Below are 23,975 nucleotides of genomic sequence, written 5' to 3' on the forward strand. Positions count from 1 at the left end.
AGTAAAGCGAAAACGTAGCGTTTTTTGTTAACGCTATAAAATATTTCCATATCATGATAATTCTACAATAAAAAATAGACTTTTTATAGAACATGTTATAGCAGATAAAAACACCATCAAAAGTATTAGACTTTCCATAACATCGTCTAGGATAGCGTCTTCAAAAACACTATCGAAAGTCTACAATACCGTTTTTTGGCCTGCTATTGTATGTGATATTTGTTGTAGTATCACTTGATAAAAGAAAGATAAACTTGTGAAGAGTTAGAGTCTCACACGTAGGGGGAGCCTAAGTATTCATCTACTAATGTATTTATGTTTAGGGGTATCCTAAGATAAAGTGAGAGGAAGTTTGATAATTAGGGGAGACTAATTGTTATTTCAAGGAGTCAAGTTTGACATGTGTCACTGTTATTGTTTGTAACAAGAGATAAGTACAACGTTATAATTGCTTTATTTTACATTAGTGGATTTATTTTTCTTGGACATAATGCCCTTTAAATATATATGTATTTCATCGAACTGGGTTACCAGCTTCTATGTTCTCGTCAATAAATTAACATACTTGAGTCGAAATTAAGGAAAGATCTGATGATCATTATATCATAAATAACATAAATTCATACAAACGCTCATCACTGATAACAACGAGACCTAATGGACTCGATTATAATATAAAGTCAAATGGTACAATATCCATTTAGTAGTAGTATAGTATAATAGTGTAACATAAAAAAAGAGATGTATATGAGTTCCAGCAGCTTCAATCAATCCTCTTCACATATGAGTACCTCCATGGCAGCACTTGAAGCTGATACCAGTCTCCATGAAACGAGGACATTCAGGACAATTCACAATCATAGGAATCCATCCACTGAATCCAGGAAGAATTACTCGATCACATTGATGATTTTTGAGAGCCAATTCATTGAAGTAGTCTCTAAAGACATCAGGGAAGGCCTTTAACCTCAAACTTTGCTTCCATTTTGGAAATTCGTCGAGTAATTTCAATATCAAAATCCCACGACCAACTAATACTGGGGCTGAGCCTACACTTAGAACAACCCAACCATCTTCGTTTTGGTATGATATCAGTCTTAAGATGTCTTCTGTTGTTTCACTTGCACTTGAACCTATCAATTGGCTCTTTACTACAAAATAGCCCCATTGTGCTGTCCAAAAACGAGCCATGAGTGCTGGATCATCCTCTCCTGTTGCATCCTTTCCAATACGTACAATCTCAAATGAACCACCATCCATTATCAAAGGATCATTTCTCAAGATTTCTACTCTCTCTTCAAATTGTTGTATCCACAATGGTTCCTTTCCTCCATAGAATAGTATGTTTTTCTCTTGCTTGATCTGTGAAAGAGTATAGATAAGATGTATTTTATTATAATTTAATTAGGAAGGAAATACAAAATGTCTACATACCCAATTTTGTAGTCTTGGTTGGTGAGTGAATTTGGTGAGAGTTGAATCGGGCCAATTTTTTCGTAATAAAGTCTTGGCTCTATCTTGTGTGAAATCAATTGCTTCAATCCCCCAAACTCGAATTAGATGAATTGCATTTGTGAATACCACCTTAGATTGTGGGTTTAGTACCACAACTAATGGATCCTCTCTAAGTTGCCATTTTTCTTCAATATATCTCATGCCATATATCTTGTAGGTAAATTGTATTGAAAATACCATTCATAGTTGAACGCAAATAATTCATATCTCTTTGCATCTTTCTTCTTGATAAGGCTCCGGGAAAATTGGAATCCAAACTATCTCATGTCTACTGTCTCTAGCTTTCAATTCATTGTAAAACTTGATGAAGAGCCGTGATATCATCATTGGAGATATCCAACCATGAAATTACCAATAATCACGTTCTTCCCGACAACTTTTTTCGTGAAACACTAACCTGCAAAAACCCACGAATTGTTCGACCAAGTTACCTAAGTTGAATCAATCAATTAACCCGAAAGTTTATGGATGAGCAATTAAGGTTATTGTGAGCTAATACAATCCTACTATTTTCTTAATAGCAAAATAAATACTACCATTTTTTCTTAACAAGAAACTAACGAAAGAAGGAATCAATAGAGTGTATGGGTTGAAATATTTCTTTAGCTCTCTCGTCTACTGTGCACTCCAAATAAAAAAAAGTAATTCATTGCCAATAATTCGAAGAGTAGATGAGTAAAGTACGAAGTACGAAGCTAGTGTAGAGGCTACAATAGAAAAATGGAACGTCTATGGAGAAGACAAGAGGAAAGTTTTTCAATTAAGAGGTATAGAAGTTGCTTCATAGTTATAAAAAAAATAGAAGATTTAGTACACCAACATCAACTTAAGTGAACGATCTCATCCCAACCCAGGAATTTTAGTTTCACAAGGTTACAATAAGTTTATATTATATCAATACTTTAACAACATACCTATTGATTAAATACAATTCATATATGAAAATGAATATATGTCATTATTATAATAGTATATTTGAGAAACAAGCCAATAATAAGGTATGAAATAGAAGAAACTCCTCTTTTAAAGTAGAGCCATCAATAAGGGGTTTGGTTTCAAGGTTTGCCGCTAAGCAGCTTGGGAATGACCAATGTAATGTCAGTTTGAATATATGTTCAATGTGGTCAACCAACACACGATAGGAGATTAACCTCCTCTGCCATAAAAAAAAATGAAAACATAACCCAATTTAATGTTATTTTTTCAGGGTAATTCCAATAATATATTAACGATACAAATAAAAGTAACTAGGGAGATTAGTATTCGACCATTGTTGTTCTCGGATGGCGTCTAGATGCTTCTCAAAGTACGGCAAGTACAATGGCCCATTTTTTCAGACAATTCCATTCAAGTATCTCTGTGGCTGATTCCTGAAAAACATCAGTATTACTATGAATGAATATACGTTGAAATGTAAGTTTGATCTTTGATAATAAGTATTGGGATCCGGTCCAAACAGAAGCCCGTCCTCTAGAAGTATTAAATACTATAATATCCCCGGGAAATCTTTTTAAGAGATACTTGGAGTATGTAGTAGAATTGTATAGAATATGGAAGAAAACGTGTAATTGTAAAGAATATTTTAGAAAGTCATTTATATACTCTAGATCATGTTCTTTTATTGGCAAAATCTTAGCCATGAAATCGAGGGGTGGTGTGCAACTAGTATAAATAAAAATGATATCTTAGATTTTGTATCAAGCCAAAAAAAGAGTTAGAAGTGATCAATAATACAAGTAGCCTCTTTCTTAAATCTATCATTCAAATTACCTCCAATCTTCAAAAGCTTCTTTACCAACATTAATAAAGTAAATAACTACTTCTGAGTCGTGGTTTGGAAAAATTTTGTTTTAAGAATGATTTATTGAAAATTCAAGGAAAGTTTTGGGCTGAAATTAACCGAGAAAACCAACATTTCAATTTTGGTATGAAAAAAGATATAATATTATCTCGTTACTTATTTTCTTCTAAACACTTTGGTCAGTCGGTTTGAGTCACTTCCAAATGAACGAAACCAATACCTGATCTACCGAAGTTGGTTTAGCACATTTCGGCCAATCAACTTAGTTTGTTGGATTGTTCTGAATCATTCCCTAGTTTGTAAAAAATGTGGTTGGATCACAACTTATTGCAAAATGTGACATAATACTTAAAAGGAAAAAGAGATTTTTAAAAAGGTATGGATAAAGTACTTACTCATTTTCACTGAGATAATGTGGAGAGCTCAATCCTTGAAGCAACAATAGTGTGTATGGCCCAATAAGTAATTCAATGGGATTTGGCGAAAGAGCAGATGGGTAACTCAGGAAGTTCCTTGACATCATATTTTGAAGAATTCTCTAATCTCATTCATATATTTGATTGCTTGTAAGCAGCTTTGAATGAGACTTTTTGGGGTTGAGAAGCACTTGTCGATATCGAAGTTGAGTCTAAAGTGCTTTTTCAAAGTAGCTAACTCGCTTTGAATAATTGCCAAAGATTTTAAGCCAATGGATCAACATGGGAGTAATGGTAGAGATGCCACAAATCTCCATAATCAGTTGCAAAAGCTAACAAAGTGAAGCTGCCTTGGCTTCCCATGGATAATTTGCCAATATTTCAAAATTTCGAGTGTGGTCCTCGTGTGCTTTTTCTATCCCCGGAGCCTTAACATGAACAACTGAGACATAATATTTCAACTTTCAATTGGCATGTATAAAATGGATCAGAAGAAAAAATAAAATTAACTGCTTTTTGTATATATATATGTAACTTTTTCACATTTTTATTGACAATGTTCTTTCCAATGTTTTGTTTTTGAAAACCGTTTTGGTTAATTATAAAGCCTATTTGATAAATGTCGGTCTCGTTTGAATAACCCATTTCGTTTTTTTGTTCTTTATTTTTGAAAAACTAAGTCTATAGTCACTAATTTCACCTCAAAACTTCTTTATTTGTTTATACTTTTATCAATGGTTTAAAAAAGCCAATCCTAAATTTTGAAAACTAAAAAAACAATGCTTTTAAAAATTTTGATTTTGTCTTTGGAATTTGGATAATATTTCAACCATTGTACTTGGCAAAAGGCAAATCATTAATAAGAAGATTTGGAGGAATATGACTTAATTTTCAAAAAACAATAAACGAAATGGTTATCAAACCAGTCATATTTCTTTTATTATTTTTAAAAAAAGCTTATAAAATAATAGTTCTATCAAATAGATTTTAGATCTACTTTTCTACATCTATTAAGAAAAACAAAAGCCAATTTTTTCAAATTAAAAACTAAAAAATGTGGTTTTTCAAAAATTGTTTTTTCTTTAAATTTAAATGTTGGGTCTTTCAAAAATTTGTTTTTTCTTTTTAAATTTAACTAAGGATCCAAATGTTTATTTTAAGAAGTAAAAATATTTTTAATAAAATTTGTGAGGAAAAAAAACATAAATATGAAATAATAAACAAAAAAAATGAAGGCCACATTTGATAATCGTTTTGATTTTGTTTTTGATTTTTAAAATTAAATTAATCTTACAAACTAGTTTTACCCATAAAAAGTTTTATGGTTATTGTTCTTCCCTTTGTACCTAGTGTTTTAAAAAAATCCAAACTAAGTTTTAAAAAACTAAAAAAGTGGTCTCCAAAAAACATAGTTTTGTTTTGTATAAATTTAGCTGAAAAATTCGAAAAGTATTTCTTTAAAAATGTGAAAATCATAATTAAAAATAGAGAGAACAAAACGGTAACTAAATAGGACCGAAATTGTATCAAAAAAATTTACTTTGAAGATCTAACTAAGATTTAGAAACATATAAAAGAGTTGACCCCTATTAAAAAAATTAATAAATAAATAAACAAAATAAACTAGCCTTCTCAATGCAAAAGAGTTATCAAGATAAAAGTTTAAATGCATGAACAAACTTATTTTTAGAGATAAAAAGTGAAAAACTAGATCACTATCAAATAACTTGTCAAAATAATAAATTTTATGGAACTATATATAACCTCGCTAGAGATACGATGAAGAGTACAAAGTGGAGGCTCGATCACAACATTGGATGTCAAAGTTGCATCCGAATGTACCAAACGCCCTTCAACTATTCCCTATACGAGTACACAATAATAGTTATTCATCACAAAAGTAAAATTATACCAAATAGAAAGAAATAAAAAAGGTAAAACCAAAAATTTAATTTGAGTGTATAATGTATAAATGTTGTATATTTTTACCCGATGTGCATTATCGCTAATTTGATCAGTAATTGTGATAATACTCTCAATAACAGAGATGTAATTGGGGAGATCAATTTTAGTAGTATCGTCGTCGCGATGTTTGGCATAAATGTGACCGGTGACGAGGTCGTCGGAGTAATGTCTCATGCTCGACTCCTCCTTGAGGTTGGCTGATTGCTTAGAATGCAGCAATGGCACAGATGCAGTGGTGGGTGTCTTGAGTGAAGTGGCCATGGTTTGGGTGTAGAGAGAAGAAGTATGAAAAGAGAAAAGATTGAATAGGTTTGGTTGTGTTGGGAATTGGAAATTGTTAGGCATTATTTATACACATAGAAATCTTCAAAGAAGATATAGAAAAGCAAAGGAGTGTGAAAGGACAATAATGTATTCTTCTTGTCTTAAAGAAAAGAATGTGAAGTTCTAGATTTGTGCTTTAATTAAACACATGTCCATCTTACTTCTTTGTTGTCTCAATGTCTATACGTCTTTTTCCTTTTCTTTTGTTCCGTTTTCTTTATTTGAAGTTAAAAAAATATTTTTGTTCCAAAGTAATAATTTAGCTCGAAAATTTTGATTTCTAATAATTTAGTCTCTGTTCATTCAATTTTTAACAATTTAGTCATTGATCTTTAGTATGTAATAATTTAAGGTCCCATTTAGTAACCAATTGGTTTTTTATTTTTGAAAATTGAACCTATAGACACTACTTTCACCTCCAAATTTTTTCATTTGTTATCTACTTTTTACTAATACTTTAAAAACTAAGCAAAAATTTGAAAACTAAAAAAAAAAAGAAGCTTTTAAATTTTGTTTTCGTTTTGGGAATTTGGTTAAGAATTCAACCATTGTACTTAAAAAAAATATATGCAAATTCTTATAAGAAATGGGGAGGAACAAAAACTAAAAACAAAAAATGAAATAGTTACTAAACGAGACCTTAGTTGTTGTCTTTTCAATTTTGTAATCATTTAGTCCATAAACGCAAAAATTTATTAAAATTATTTGTCTAATTTTTATTATTTTATGATGTAGATTTTGTAATTTATAAAAATATTGACTATACAAGAAATCTCAATAAAATCTTAATTAAGACTGATTTCAAGGACTAAATTGTTATAAAATTTAAAATACAAAAATATATATTGTTACACAATAAAGCTCAGAGACTAAATTATTACAAAATTGAAGATAATATACTAAATTTTATTTTTACGAAAGTTTAAGCCCTATTTGATAACCATTTTCTTTTTTGTTTTTATTTTTGAAAATTAAGCATATGGACACTACTTTCACCTCCAAATTTTTTTCATTGATTATCTACTTTCAATCGATGTTTTAAACAACGAGGCTAAATTTTGAGAACTAAAAATATAGCTTTTAAAATGTTATCTTTGTTTTTGAAATTTAAATTAAGAATTCAACAATTGTACTTAAAAAGATTCAAATCATTATAAAAAAAAATAAATAAATAAAATTGACTTAATTTAAAAAAACAAACTAAACAATCAATCATTACCAAACCAACCTTATAAAACTTAAAAGTGTAACCACTATCTATGAACTGAGACAAATATGCTTCCCAATTATTAAAATCCAAAAGCCATGTTTTTGGGTTTTGAACGTTTTGTTTTTGTTTAGTTTTTTTGTTTTTTGTTTTTTGTTTTTTCCTTTTTCTTTTAATATAACGTCACAATCACGAAAGGGAGAGAGTGAAATTCAACCATTAAATCTTTAGGAAAATGGATATTTTAACCATTAACTATGTTAACTTGATTACTGGTTAGGTCTAGTTTCAAAAGTACAATATTTTTGTTATTAAAAATTAAGCTTATTTACAAGTAATCGCTGTAGTTGGTTTTTCATTTCTTAAAAATACTTATGGTTTTTTTTTTTTTCATATCTCAAAATTTTTAGAAGAAAATAAATCTATTGATAAAGTTTGAATATTTTCCATAGAATTATAAACTTACTTTTTGACCTTAGGAGATGTTGCTAGTCCCTGGATGCCTCAATCATTGAGTTCTCATTTGTTATTTGATTTATATATTTATGATTTTTTCACCTACAGTTTTTCATTTTTATAATTTAACATTTTGTAGGAGTGAGATTCAAACTTTTAAATTTTTAATTTAGATAATAATATTTTAATCAATGGAGTTGTGTTTAGGTTGACTATTTTCATATATCTTGAAGCTATATAGGTTTCCATAAAATTCTAACACTAGTTCATGATCCAACGGTTTATGCATATTAGGTCAAATCCATAACCAAATAAGGACAATTTATTACTTAGTGTTGAAAGAAACTCTCCAAAGAACAATAGTCCTATATCTCAAAATATGGTTCAAAAAGCTTCTAAATACAATCCTTAGGAGGTGTTTCGTCTATTGGTTTCATAAGTCGATATTAAATAACTTAAATTCAATAATGCTTACTATTAAATTTGCACATTATCAAGAAACTTCACTTTACCATCTTTCTCTTATAAAGATTTATTGATGAATGTCATTTTGCAACTTTGTATCCAAAACACATTTTTTAATTCCAACATATTAATTCGAGACTTTGGAACCAACTCAACGCTCTAAATACCGTCTTAATGAAACACTATTAATCTAAAATTAACATGTAATCTAATATTAACTAAATTATACAAATAATCTAATTATTCTCCTACATCAAATTTGACTTGATACCTAAACCCGTTGCATTAGCTCGTGAAATTATATTTGAATGTCAAGTGTATATATAAGAATTAGAAGTGAGCATTAATTTCTAGCTAGTTAAGACGACTTTGTGGATTTTCTAATTCCAATACGTTTGAGAATAACTTTGAAATTGTTAGATTCATTTTTCAATCATATTTAAAATCGGTTGTTATTTCAAAATAGATTTGATATTTAACTTTACACTTTTAAATGTAATTTTTATATCATCAAAATTGATTTTAAATACTTAAAAACATGTTTTAGAGTGATTTTAAACATGATAAAAAAAAATATTAAAATTACTTCCAAACATGCTTTCATGTACAAAATCTAGTAGAACCAATGAAATTGTACTTATAATTTACGGATTTGTGAATCATAATATTAAGATTAGTCCCTGTTCCTAATGTTCAAAATCAACGGAAAATAACAAGACCTCCATTTTATAAATATATTGATGAAAATATTGATAAAATACCAGTATCGATAAAAATTAAAAATAAATAATATTTAACTTCATCAATTAATAGTTTACACTTTTTATATTTTTATTTATTATATCACATTAATGATATTTTATTGTTTATTTTTTTTTTTATGTTTTATCGTAAATCAATTGATATTTAGAAAAAGAAAAATTATAAGATTTGGTGAGGTCTTTCTAAAATTCTATATGATATTGAATTTATTAACATCTAAAAATATTGAAGTAAAATGTCGACAAAAAAAATAACAATAATAATAATAATACGTTGATTGTATCGCATTTCTTTAAAATGATTCTGGAACAACCGTCTTTTTCGACTGTCGAGAAAGGTGGAATGATAATATGGAAAATCAGAAAATTTTGTGGCATAAAACTGACAGCTAGCAAAGAGAATGAAGAATTATTGCTAACTTTAATTCGTTATGTAAAGTGAATCTTCAAAATTACAACAAAGAATAAAGAGGAAACAGACAAAATCTTGAAGAATAGATTAAAGGAACTATATTTAAAAAATAAAATATAAAACTTCACCCATGATATATAAATGAAAAGTATGTGCTTCCTCTTTGGTGGATCTTGCATAATAAAATAAAATATTTATTGATTGATAGTGGTAAATATTATATTTATTCTTTGTTTAGTTTTGATATAGAGTTATTTTCGTTGGATTAGTTTAATTTTGGTGGTCTAATCTAAGTTTTAGCAATATTGTGTTATGTTTTAATTTCAAAACTGATTTTGTTGGTATATCTTAAACGTATTAATTTTGTCTAAGTAATATATCAAATATAAAGTATATTAATTAATATGTTCTATTTTAAAAGTTTTTATATAATTCTAATGGGATATATAGGTTCGATTTTTTTTTCTTGTGAAAATGAAATGTAAATCATATTTAATTTAGTATATCAATTGTATGACAAATATTTCATGTTTAATATATAAACTGGTTGATATATCTAATTTAGAGGAAAACAAATATATCAATAATATTGTTGATATACCAAATATATAAAGGGGTATTGTTGTTATGTTGGCTATTTTGTCTAGGGCAATTTATTTTGTAGCATGTCGTTACGATTGTCAAGAACATCTTGGTTGTTTGAACCATCTTTCTCTAGAGAGTACTTTTTCCTTCTTTATTGCAGATCCTCTGAAGATACTTTTTGTTTCAGGTCCGTGAACAATGATTTTCCCTTACAAAATTGTTCCCTTGTGAAATATATATATAGTCGCGAGGACAAACAAAAAAAAACCAAAACTTTGAAAGTTAAGACACAACTTTTGGTAACCTAGTTCAACAATATATCATCTACGTCTACTCAGGAAAGATATTTTTACTAATATGAAGTCAAGTAATTACAACATTGTATTTATCTGCAAGAATCGAAAATTTTAGTGATACACGAATAACTTAACTCGATGAATAAGCATTTAGGCTCCCCCTAAGTGTGAGTCTCTCTCTCAATGAGATTTAGGCTCCACCTAAGTATAAGAATATTAGTAAGCAATCACTTTGGCTCCTCCTAAGTGTGAGACTCCATCTCAACCATAATCTTTCCACTTTTAGTGAAGACCACTTCACTTGGATAAATTTAGCTCCCCTAAGCTTGGGAACCCCTTCTCAAACAATGATGTCTTAAGCTCCCCCTAATATCAAGACAACAATCTCACAAAGCAAGCTTCAAAATCGATCTAGATCATAATCTTAAGATCTACAAGAATTCTGAATCATAATCACAAAGATTTACATACAACCATAATGTTCGCCCACCACAAAAATTGAGAAGATTTAAATAAAATACTCAAAGCTGCAACCTTAGTAAGACTACAACTTACTCTTAAATAAGCATAGTGAAGAAATTAAAGGACCCTATTCAAAATCTACAGAGCATAGAAAGGAAAATATCCAAGAGTAATAAAATCGCAGAATATATCAGCAGATGAAAAAAATAATTTACAGGATTAGCATTATGAAAGACATACTGTGAGACAATTTATGAGACAACCAACAAGATAACTCTTACAATAGAGACCAAAAAGACAAGTGTGTACCTCAATGTGAGGTTGTGGCTATTATTGTATACTATGTTGCATGTTCTTATCTTTATCAGGTGAAGAATAAGTTATAGTATTGGCTTTGTACTTAAAGGAATCTAAGTTCTAGCCTATAGAGAATTCTCAGTCTTAGGGGGACCCTAAACAACTTTGTTTCAAAGTATGTTTCAAACAAGAAGATGAAAAAAGTAATAAAGCAATGCGAGAGAGAGCCTCAAGTTTAGAGGGGAAGCTAAACTCTTCATTAGGAGTGAGTTATTTAAGAGTCTCTGTACAAGTTGTTTATTAAATAAATACTTCATTATAATCGCTTAACTCGAATGAGTGAATTTTTTTCATCGGGCACACTGCCCCAAAACGTAGGTGTGCATGATTGTTCCGAATTGGGTTACCAATCTTTGGATTTTTGTCTTTCTATTACAGTTTAATTTATTGTCCTTTACATTGTTTGTAACTTTGTATTTGACTTGCAGAGTCATATATTAGATTCATCTAAATTTCATGAAGTATATCTATAGAATACTTAGAATATAACATGGGTATTTCAATATATATGATATAAATTCATTTCAAATATGGTATAAGTGTATCAATATTTTATCAATACTCATTCAAAATATATAATTCAAATATATCATTAGTGTCTAAATATTATAAACACTCGTTTATAAATCAATTTCAATTAAGTATATATATTATTAGTACATCAATAGTTTATAGACACTTATTCAAAATTTATTTAAAGTTCTATAAATTAGCGTATCAATATTGAATCAAACTCATTTAAAACTAATTTCAAATATATCATTAGTTTATCAATAGAATATATACATATCAACATTTCTTCTTAATAAAATTTCAAGTATAACAGTGGTTTATTACTATTATATCAATATTAACTCAAAATTCATTTCAAATATAACGTTGGTATATTACATTAGTATATCAATGCTTCTTAAAAATACAGTTATTCAAGTATATTAATAATATATCAACACCTATCCCATATTCAATTTTAAGTATAACATTAGTATATTAATAGTTTATTAATATTCATTTAAAATTGTTATCAATAGGGATACATTAAACATTATAAGTTGATTCAAATTAAGACCACCAATTTTACGATATATAAAAGGCAAAAAAAAAAAAAAAGGAGAATCTTTATATTTCGATTTTACCATATATTTTTTCAGAATACCTATTTTGTCCTCACAATGAAATCTTCGGGGTGTTTTGTACAGAACCTTTGATGTTCCTTATTTTTCTTTTTTTCATTCAATTTTATGTTCATCTTTTATCCTAAAATTTAAAAAATTTTGAAACCTTATATCTCTTCATTTTAAAACCTTGGGAGCGAAAAACTACTTTATAAAATGATAAATTACAAATCAAATCATCTCCAATAAAACACACCTTGAGACCCTTGCTAAAAAAGGTAATCACCAATTTAGTGTTCTCTTATGCAAGTCTACTTGTATCTAAAGGGGTAGTCCATCTCTTCTAATAAACGAAGTAATCACCAACTTTTTGCATTTGCTTTCTCCTTTTCCTTTTTCTTCATTTAATTTTACATTCCCATTTTAACTCTAAATTTTTTCAAGCCTTGTATCTTTCCATTTTGAGACATTTTGAGTGAAAAAACTATCTCTTTATAAAAGGATCAATCAAGACTCGAATCATTTCCATCAAGACACACTTTTATACAAATCTAAGTATATCTATTCTAATAAACAAGGTAATCACCCATTTTTAATTTTTTTAAGAAATCTTAAAATTTGTGGTGCAATGCCACATATATTTGTGATGATTCATTCTCAAATTTGCTCTCCTTGCAACCCTATGACAAGGTGGTGGTATCCAAAAATATAGACATTGCGATGGAGTCTATCTTACGATACTATTGGCTAAAATATTGTTCTAATTAATTAGATTTGCTAATTAGAATTTTTTGGGCAACAATATGGAAATATTTTTTTCAAAAATTCTTTTCTTCCATATCAAATCATATGAAGAAAAAAAAGTGAGACTCGAGATGAAAAAAGAGAGAGAGATAATAGGAAAGAGAGAGATATAGAGAGAAGTTGAGAAAATATTTAGGGAGATATTGTGAAAATTAATTTAATTTTCTGATTTCTTTTATTTTTTCAACATCTAATTGTAATTCAATTACTATATTCATTCTCCCCTCTATTTCTCATTCTATAATATGAATTTTCTCCTATTTGTTGTCCACCTAATAAATTTATGGCTATACAGTCAAAAATTTATTATTGAATTTTTTAATCAAATACAATGAAAAGATTTTGTGCAGGAATTACAAAAAAAAAAAATAATAATAATAATAATTTAACATAAAACAAACTCATTTTTTATATAAGAACAAAATCCACTTTGAAAAATAGGGAAATATTATAAATAAGAAAAAAAAACAATAATATTTACACTTTATAGCAAAAATAAATTCCAATTTCCTTTTTTTTTAAATGACCAAAAATACTCTTCTTTCTTGCCTATTTTCCTTTTTTTGAATTTTCATTTGCCACACTCGCTCATTGAACTCTGTTTCTCGTCGATGCCATGATTTTCCTCCTTGCCATTCTCAAATTATAAACAACGTATTGATGTTCTTATCCGCTTATTCTCCTTATTGACACCATGATTTTCCTACTCGCCGATTTTCCTTTTTCTTCAAATTTGATTTGCTGCGTTCGTTGAACTCTGTTCTTCTTTCTTCCTCGTCGAATGCCTTGATCTTCTTCCTCGCTGAATGCTATTTTTCCTTCTTCCTCGTCGAACACCATGATCTTCTTTCTCGCCGATCTTCTTTATTGAAATAATTCCTCAACCACGGTACGATTTTTTCTTCTATTTTCTATGTTTGTAAGTATACGTTTCTTCATCGAATTCGTTACAGTACTGGTGGATTTTTATTATCTGCATTGCGTTTATGTGATAAATGTTTGTGGATGAATTGTTTATGGATGTTTCAGGTTAGAATTCTCGTTTTAAGGCTTTCTTTAAATTTAACAAAGTTAAACGATCGGATAGCTTTTGTTATGTGATCATATAGAGTTTATTACATGATCACATAACATTTACTAAACGATCGTATAGCTAATGCTATGCGATCGTGTAGAGTTTTTCACACGATCGTGTGGCGTTGGTTGCATGATCGTGTAGGCGCTCGCTTGCTAGACAATCGTGCGGTATTGGATACTCGATGCATCCTTGCATGCTAAACGATCGTGGAACACCGTCCATCTATGGCTTCTTCCTCGCAGATAGATAGTTTTTGGTGGGATTATGTATGGATGTGAATATTTCTCTACCACTGGTAGACAATGATACACATATATCACTGTCTATAATTTATACAAAGTGATAGAGTTTTATCACCTTCTATCACTAATAGATAGTGATATAGTTCTTTCACTGTCTATTACTGATAGAAAGTGATAGAACTCTATCATTCTCTATAACAGTGATTGAGCTTTATCACTAGTGATATACCGTTCTTGATATACTGTGATTGAGCTCTATCATTGTCTATCACTGATAGACAGTGATAGAGCTATATACATATTAAGGTTTTCTTTAAATTTTACAAAGTTAAACGATCGGATAGCTTTTGTTATGTGTTATGTAGAGTTTACTACACGACCGTGTAGCATTTGCTAAACGATCGTGTAGCTAATGCTACGCGATTGTGTAGAGTTTTTTACACGATCATGTTGCGTTGGCTACATGATCATGTAGACGCTCGCTTGCTAGACGATCGTATGGTATTGGATACTCGACGCATTCTTGTGTGCTAAACGATCGTGTAGCACCATCCATCTATGGCTTCTTTCCCACAGATAGATAGTTTTTGTTGTAGAACGTTGTGAGACAGTTCGGTTACTATCTACTGTTGGTGTTAAAGGGAGAACTGCGATGTGAACATTTCTCTACCACTGATAGATAATGATACACATATATCACTGTCTATAAGTTATACAAAGTGAAAGAGTTTTATCACTTTCTATTAGTGATAGACAGTGATATAGTTCTATCACTGTCTATCACTAATAAAAAGTGATAGAACTCTATCACTCTCTATATCAGTGATTGAGCTCTATCACTAGTGATATACCATGCTTGATATACTGTGATTGAGCTCTATCATTGTCTATCACTGATAGACAGTGATAAAGCTATATACATATTAACATTTTTCTTATACAATCTTTTTTTTCCTTTTATTGCAATAAATTGATACCATGGTTAATATTCTTGTATTCGTTTTTTATGGTGGATAGTGAACTCATTACAATTCTATGAGAATTATAGTGTTGTTGGAGTTTTTGTTGATGATATGATAGACTTCAATGGTTTAGTTAGCTTGATATTGGTTGAAATTCAGTTGGATATTTCAATAGATTTATCAGTATTGTTGGATTTTGGTCAAACTAATATTTAATGTGTATTTCAAATAAAGAAATATAAGGATGTCAGTTGGTATTTGTCTTTGGCTAAAAATTCAAAGACTAGGCATCTTTTAGTTGCTCATGTTAGTCATCATTCTATAGAAAGATCTTGCAATGGTATTAGTGGTGGATGTGGTGATAGATTGCTATGTTTAGGTTCTTTTTTTAGTTCTTCAAATGATCAAGTTATACAAAATGTTGGCTTTAATGGTGATTTGAAGGAAGAAGATGTATTTGGAACTAAAGAAATATTGTGTAAGTGATTTTATGTAATAGCAGTGAATAAGAATTTTCGATTTAGGACTACACGGTAAAATTCAAAGTTTCTTGAATTGAAATATTTGCAAGAAGGCTATCAATGGTATGCTCGGGCATCTCGGTACAAGAAGAGTGAGTTGTGGATACTTAGAAAGTATATTTCCACCATAATTGTTCAATGAATACAACTCAAAGTTGTCATAGGCAAGCTGCTTCATCTATAATTGGGGACTGCTTGAAAGAGGATTTTAGGTTTATCTCTACTGATCACTCCCTTCCTAGGGATATTGTTCATAAGGCTCGTACTAAGCTTGGTGTTAATATTAGTTATCAAAAAGCTTGGAGAGCAAAAGAACATATATTAAGATCATTAAATGGTGATGCAGCTGAATCATATAGCTTGATTCCACAATTTTTTGAAAGGTTGAAAGAATTAATTCAGGTATTAGTTCAAATGAAGTATTCTTCTTATAAATTTTATATCACTGTGTATTGTAGATGGACTATGATAGTCATCTATCACTGTCTATCAATGACAATTGTGCATCATTGTCTATCACTGATTGACTGCGATAATTATCTATTATTGTCTATCTACCAATGATAGACAATGATTGATTTGTTACCATTGTGACTAATATAATTGTTTTCATTTATTTTTCAGAAACGTACACTACTTTAAAGATTGATGAAAATGGACATTTTAAATTTTGTTTCATAGCTACTGGTGCATCTACTGAGGGGTGGAGGTACTGTAGACCTACCATATCTGTTGATGGCACGTTTTTGAAGTCTAAGTTTGGCAATACTCTATTATCAACTTCCACTAGATGGTAATAATAATATTTTTCTCCTTGTGTTTGCTAGTGTAGATTCTGAGAATGATGTACCATGGAAATGGTTTTTCGAACATATACAAACTAGTTTAGGGGATAAAGAACATTTAGTCATTGTCTCTGATTGACATTTGAGCATTCCAAAGGTGTCTTAAGTGTGTTTAACAATGTTGAGTACTGTGTGTGCATTTAACATGTTCTGCGAAATTTGAAGAAGTTGTTCAAGGATCCTTTGATTGACCCGTTTTACTTTAGTTGTGCTAAGTATTATACTGTTGATGACTTCAAGTTTAATATGAGATCTATGGAATCAATTTTTCCAAATATTTGAAGTTACCTTATTAATGTAGGATTTGAGAAGTGGTCTCGTGCATATTCTCGAAGAAGAAGGTATGAAATGATGACAACAAACCCTTCAGAGTGTGTAAATTCTGTTTTGAAAGAGAATAGGAACTTACAAGTTGCAAGTTTACTCGTAGCAATTAGAGGTTTACTGCAAAAATGGTTTCATGATCGAAGGAAAGCTAGTTTATCAATAACAACAATTTTGACTCCTTAGGCAGAGAATATATTACGCAACCAACATGAACAATCAAGAAGTTTCATGGTAAGTGTTCTTTATAAAATTGATAGGAGAATGGTATTCAGTGTGATAGAGAGTGATAGATTTATATCATTGTCTATCAGTGATAGACAGTGATAGACTTCTATCACAGTCTATCAGTGATAAACAGTATCACTGTCTATCACTGATAGACCATGATAGAAGTCTATCACCCTAACCTTGATAGATTTCTACAATTTTTTATTCATTTGTATATTTGGTATGTCTGGTATGTTTGTAATATGTTGATTTCTTTTCCCATTTTTATTTATTAGGTTCATTCTATTGACAATGTTGAATACTCAGTAATGGATGAAGATAAACAATTCCTATAAAGCTTAATTTGGATCTTGTAGCTGTCGAATATGGGATTTTGAAGAAATTCCATGCTCTCATGCGCTTGCTGTTCTTCGGCTGCTTCACATGGATATTTATTCCTATGTATCTAATTATTATTACTCAAGCGTATTGTCATGGACATATATGGGTTATGTTCGACCTGTTGGAGTCCATTCAGATTGGAGGGTTTTAGATGATTCTATTAGAGCATTACCTCTTATTCTTAAATGTTCAGTAGGAAGACCTAAAAAACAAAGGATTCCATCTATAGTTGAATCTAAAAATAGTTCATTAAGATGTAGTCATTGTCATTCTAAAGGTCACAATTCTAGGACTTGCAATCTTCGCCTAATTAGTCAATGATGTAATCATTATAGTTCATTTTTTCCCTTGTATTACCAAATAGATTGATATTAGAACTTATGAAAGTTATTTTGCCCTTTGTTGGTTCTATTAGTGAGTTTGTAAGTGAATTGAACACTATCGTTATATGAATAAAATTCTTGAATTTCTTTTTCTATATTCCTTTACTAGATTGAAGCATGTGATATACCCATTTATACAAATATTGATATACACTGATAGACACTGATAGACACTGATAGATTTCTATCAGTGTCTATCATTTATACACACTGATATACCATTGTGTTGATATCCACTGCTATCTTTCAATTAGTGTATTCACTGCTATTATGAAAATGAAGATACTTGATTAACCGATCATAGATATTGATACTGAACTTGTCTAATGGTCAATTTGAAAGTCAGTGTTTCTTCTTTACCATCTGATACAGCATATCAATTTTGGTTATTAAAATTTATATATTGATTTCATTTTTTACGTAAAAGTTGTTGCAATATTAGGATTATCCATGATTGATTCATTCTTTGGCATCAAAACTAGAAGCATTATAGCATTATCGTAATTGAGTTGAGAGTTGATAGACATTGATAGAAGTCTATCAATGTCTATCGATAAACTATGGAATTGATAGACTTCAAAAGTATATAATATATATTTAAACATTGATAGACACTACAATCGTTTAGAATTTACTAAAGTATCGTTTACACGATCGTGTAGTTCCTATTGCATCATGTACTCGATCGTTTAGCTTTGCTTTTAGTTTAGTTAGTAAATGTATGTTTACATTTAAAAATAAAATAACACATTGCAAAAGACTTACTTGAGCTACATAATTCGCAGCATAATTCACCATTTTGTCAATTTCATAATTTATTTCAAGAATTTGTAAGCTACAAGAAGTAGCTTTGCTTTTCTCTATGGTCTTCTCAACCTCTTTTTCTTGTTCTTCTTATGAAAACTTTTCAATTGGAAGTCTTTCTATGATGACTTTTAACATTATGTTGATCTCTTCTTGGCCTTGTTTCAAACTTTTCTACTCTTTTTCTATCCTTTGTTGGCTATTTTTCAGTTCTTCTATTTCCTCCATTATATTTTTCCAATGCTCATTTTTTCCTCAAATTAAATCTCTTCCTTCATTTATTTCTTTTTCTTTTTTTTTTTCTCTTCCTATCTTTTCCTTCTCCTTTTCTTCCAAATCTATTAAATATTTGATAGTGGTTGATTGTGATTCTTCTTCTATTGGAACTAGTGGAATTACACCAAACTAAAAGTTTAAACACATGTTAAATCATTAGATCAAAAACAGGAAAACACTAATAAGTTTTTTTATGATATATGTCTATCACTGTTTTTGCTGATAGATAGTGATAGAAGTCTATCACTGTCTATCAGTGATAGACTATTATTTTTTATGATGACTATTATTTTTATTGCTCAATCTTCCAAAAATAAAAATCTCACACTTCTGCAAGGTAACTTAGGTAACTTCAATATTAAGAAGCATGTAAACATTAAAAATAAATGAAGACAATGTAAATATTCATAAAAAATTAAAAATTAATAACACCAAAAAATATCAAACAGTCCATGTAATATATCCATTGTATAAGTAACACATCAAAATTAATAACACCAAAAAATACAATTGAAATGGAATATAGGGGAATACAAAAAAAGTAACATCCCAACCTCAAACTAATTGAATATTCTGTATTAGGTTGGGCTGCATAATAAAACTAAAAAGAAGTTAGAAAAACACTCTAGAAATACGTATAATGTAGGAAGAGAACTAGTTCGAAAAGAGAAGTACCTATGTTACTTCTATGAAGTACGATATGATTGGAGTCCACGGGTTATTGGATCAAAACACAATGAGCCACCCTATCACCCACCAAACAACCAAAAGTTAGAAACTTAATAATATGAAAATAACATAACCAAACATTAGAAAGTAGAGAAGGAGAAACCAAAATTAAATAAATCTTGGACAGTGGAGGCTCTCAACAAATAGAGAAGGACCAATGTTGTTATATAGGAAAAGCGAAGGGAGAGGGGTGGTTGTTGAACATTAATAACAATCCCAACAAATATTTAAAAACGTGTGTCCAGCCTCATAATATTAAGTTTACATCATGAATGGACTCAAATCCAATTAATAAATTGGTTGAGTCATTAATGAAGTGGTTGAATGGATAGTGAAAATACGCAGATAAAATAAAATCAACAAACAATCAGATCAATCATTAATAAAATCAGCAAACAATCAGAATAGTCATTACTAAAGTTGGTGGACAGTTTAATAAATAAGGTAATTAATAATGCATAATATTGAAAACGTACAAAATACGCGAGTATGATTGAGTATGTTCAAGCATGATCGAGTATGAATAATTGAGTATGATCAACCATGATCGAGTATGAATGATTGAGCATGATCGAGTATGAACGATTGAGTATAATCGAATATGATTGAGTATGTTCAAGCACGATCGAGTATGTTCAAGTATGATCGAGTATGTTCAAATATGATCGAGTATGTTCAAACATGATCGAGTATGATTGATCGAGTATGATCTATTGGGTTTTATGTCCTAAAAATCGCAGTTTGTAAAATGATAAATATTTTCTATAATCAATAAACTTATTATTGATTTTTTAAATTGTATGAAAGTCTAAATCCAATAAACTAAGATCAATGACTATTATATGAGTACTTGAACTTTATGTGGAGACATAAGGGTGGATTAGGTTCGAGTAAATAGTCAAAATGATCTATAGTACATGAATAAGGTTGGGTACCTTATTCTGGTAACACCATTGGATGTGGCCTACTCTGTAGTTGTTACAAAGAGTTGTAAAGTGCTACAATATATGTGATCCTAATTCGTATATGTTATGACATGAGGAGTGGGGTGTCCTATGCAATGAGTTTGTATAAAATTGGGACCAAGAAATAAGTCACTCTTACTTTATAATGTTGTTTACTATATAAGACTACTATTTCACCTAGATGACCTAGGAAACTCGATCTTAATCCTGAGCTAACTATGAACTCTTGTTTATTCGGGATTATCCTTAGATTTGCATAGGTGAGGGTGGCTCAATAGCGTCGGCTCAATAAGCCTCCCATTTCAGGGGTAAGACCTATTAGAATAGCTAGAGACATAGGGCGCAAGACGGAGTTCACGCCTACTCGATTTAGGGATAGGAAGAAAGGTTATTCTCTCTAGTATGAATCCAAGTCTTGAATAAGGGGCCCACCCTCTCACTGGGTCGAGAGAGTTTGATTTAGTGATCGGATCACAAACTAGTTGTTCATTAGAGGATCGGTAAGGACTTGAGGAATAAGACGTAATCTCGGGGGTAAAACAAATATTTGACCCAGCCGTTATTGCAAAACAGCCTGTGAATGGTCGACTTACTGATTATGGTTAAATCATGTCGACATAATATATCTATAGTAAGGAGAGTGCAACTTGGGCTTTAGTAGAGTGACCTAGTAGTTAACGAATGGGGATTAATCTGGTCTAATGAGTTTAGCAAATTAATCTCAGATCGTTGGAGCCCATGATCTGTAGGTCCGCGAGGTCCCCTTAGTAGCTCGTAATGGATTAACTCTATAATAACTTGAGAAGTTAATTTGAAACGTTCAAATTAGAATTAAGGGAATTAGTAATTATATGAGACATAATACTTGTTTATTTGAGAATTAAACATATTAGAAGAATTAATATTTAAATATGATTTAAATATATAAATATGGATATATGTAAAAATTAATTTAATATTTGATATTAAATTAATTAAGTTTTGTTTTAAAAATTAATTTATGAAATTAATTTTATAAAATTAAAATTTTCAGTTTTAAATCAAAATGGTTTTTTTTTTTTTTTTTTTTTTTTTAAAAAAAAAAAAATCAAGTTTTGATTTTGAGTTAAAATTGAAAAATTGGAAAAACAAGTTTTTCCATTATCCATATTCTTCATGCTCACACACTTTTCATTTCCTCTTCTTCATTAACTTCAAGCATGACCTGGAACTCATGCAACTCTCTTCCTTGCATGATGATTTGCAATATATTGAAGAGATTGGATTGAATTTGAGACATGCAATCAAGAGAGAATTTTAGAGAAAATTCGTGTTGAAGAAAGTGTTCTTGAACAAGATTGCTGTTGTGAGCAATTCTCCATAATCACTTAATTCAAGCTTATTCTGAGTCCCACAACTCAATCTAGAGCACCAAGAGAATAGTGGGGAAGATCTTAAGGTGGTCTACAACAAGATTCAGAGAAGATTGTAGTTGGAGATCGAGCTTTGAAGAGGTTCTACAAAGGTATGTCATGAAATTCACTTGTTTTCTGCAAGAGCATGCTTTATATTTTGCCAAAATTAATGAATTAGAGTGCTTAGATGATCCTTGTTACTTCCGCTGCTGCTGATACATTCCTACATGATCGAGTATGAACGATCGAGTATGATCGAGTATGTTCAAGCACTTAGATGATATACGATACACGGAAAGAAAATGACGGTGAGATACGAAACACGTTTCGGAAATGGGCCCACAAACAATTAAAATCAGTGAGATAGGATAATGGACCTCCAAACACTGAGATGATATAGGATATGGGTATATACCATCTCATGTTGAGCCCCCAAATAGCCCCTTAATATTCCTTTTTGCTACCCCTACAATTTTTCAAAAACAAAAAATGCAACGAGAACAAGAGGCTATAGAGGTCAAATCAAGAGTAAGAAGAGTGAGGAGGGGAGAGGAAAAAGGTAGGGAATAAAAGGGGTAAGACAAATTAAAATAATGAGATTATGAGTACCTTATTTTGGTTAAAGAAAAGGACAAAATGTACCTTATTTTGGTAAATATGGATTATGAGTAATAAGGAAATAAATATGAAGACAATAAGATAGTGTGTAATTTGAAGATTAGAAATTAATGAAAAGGCTTGAAACTAGTTTATTGAAGGAGAATTTAAGTCATAAAATACAAGGTTGCGGAGAGAGGGTTTGAGAATACAATGGATGTTTGTTTAAGATGTTATTTCTTAGCTTAAAGAAGTGACCAAATAAGTAACTTCATACATGATGATTATATTGATGTTTCAGAAAAAATACGAATTGGAGGGCCTTACGACTGAGTCTTGCACATCAAAAGTTTGTGAGTGATTTATTTTATGAAATATTTTATTATTAGTTAAATATTATGAGATTTCATGAAATTTATGATTATGTATGATTTTAGAAAAATTGAAATATTTCCAAAAAAATGTTTAAGAAGTCAAGATTTTCAAGAAAAATCATGTTTTACTAGGGATATATGTTTTAAAGTATCTTAGAGAAAATGTGTTTTATGTGAAATTCTGGACTTGTGAAAATGTTTATAAAGAAAAATCATGGTTTTTGAATGATTTACAAGATATGTGAAAGTAAAATTTTCAAAAGTGACCACTTCTAATATTAAGGTTGAAGTGGTTTTCAAACCACTAGATCGTTGTACACATAGTGCTTTCCCACTGCACGATGTGAATGTGTTTTCATAATGTAGTCATGATATAATACATGAGGCCTTTGTAACACACTTCAACACACACATAATGCTTTCGGTCGTGTGTCGGAGTGTTTTATCTTTTGGGGGCTGCTTTGCATGCATGTACAATTATGTTTCTCTGTTATTTACCTTGAGAGTACTCAATGAACAATATGTCCACACTTTCTCTGCTTTGAATTTGGAGCTTGGTTGATGTATATTACAAACATGTTTCTCTATTATATACGTCGAGTACCTCCATATATAGTATGACCACGTATGTGTTGGGTTTCATGTCCTAAAACTCCTAGTTTATAAAATGATAAACATTTTCTATAATCAATATACTTATTATTGATTTCATAAATTGTATAAAAGTCTAAATCCAATAAACTAAGACCCATAATTATTGTATGGGTACTTGAACTTTATATATAGACATAAGAGCGGATTAGATTCGAGTAAATAGTCAAAATGATCTATGATACATGAATAAGGTTGGGTACCTTATTCTGGTAACACCATTGGATGTGGCCTACTCTGTAGTTGTTACAAAGAGTTGTAAAGTGCTACATATGAT

The 23,975-nt window shown here is 30.0% G+C and overlaps 1 protein-coding gene and 1 pseudogene across 1 annotated transcript in view; one reads left to right on the forward strand and one right to left on the reverse strand.

Annotated features, from left to right (window-relative positions):
• Positions 1-576: 576 nt before the first annotated feature.
• On the reverse strand, positions 577-6,015 carry LOC120092478 (annotated as a pseudogene).
• Positions 6,016-15,882: 9,867 nt separating this feature from the next.
• Positions 15,883-23,975, forward strand: part of LOC120067563 (probable signal peptidase complex subunit 2) — a 25,127-nt gene continuing 17,034 nt past the window's right edge. Inside the window, exon 1 of the mRNA XM_039019110.1 lies at positions 15,883-16,146. Coding sequence (XP_038875038.1) covers positions 15,883-16,146 — 264 coding nt within the window. The remainder of the gene's footprint in view (positions 16,147-23,975) is intronic.

The sequence above is a fragment of the Benincasa hispida genome, chromosome 12, assembly GCF_009727055.1.
Source record: "Benincasa hispida cultivar B227 chromosome 12, ASM972705v1, whole genome shotgun sequence".
NCBI lineage: Eukaryota > Viridiplantae > Streptophyta > Magnoliopsida > Cucurbitales > Cucurbitaceae > Benincasa > Benincasa hispida.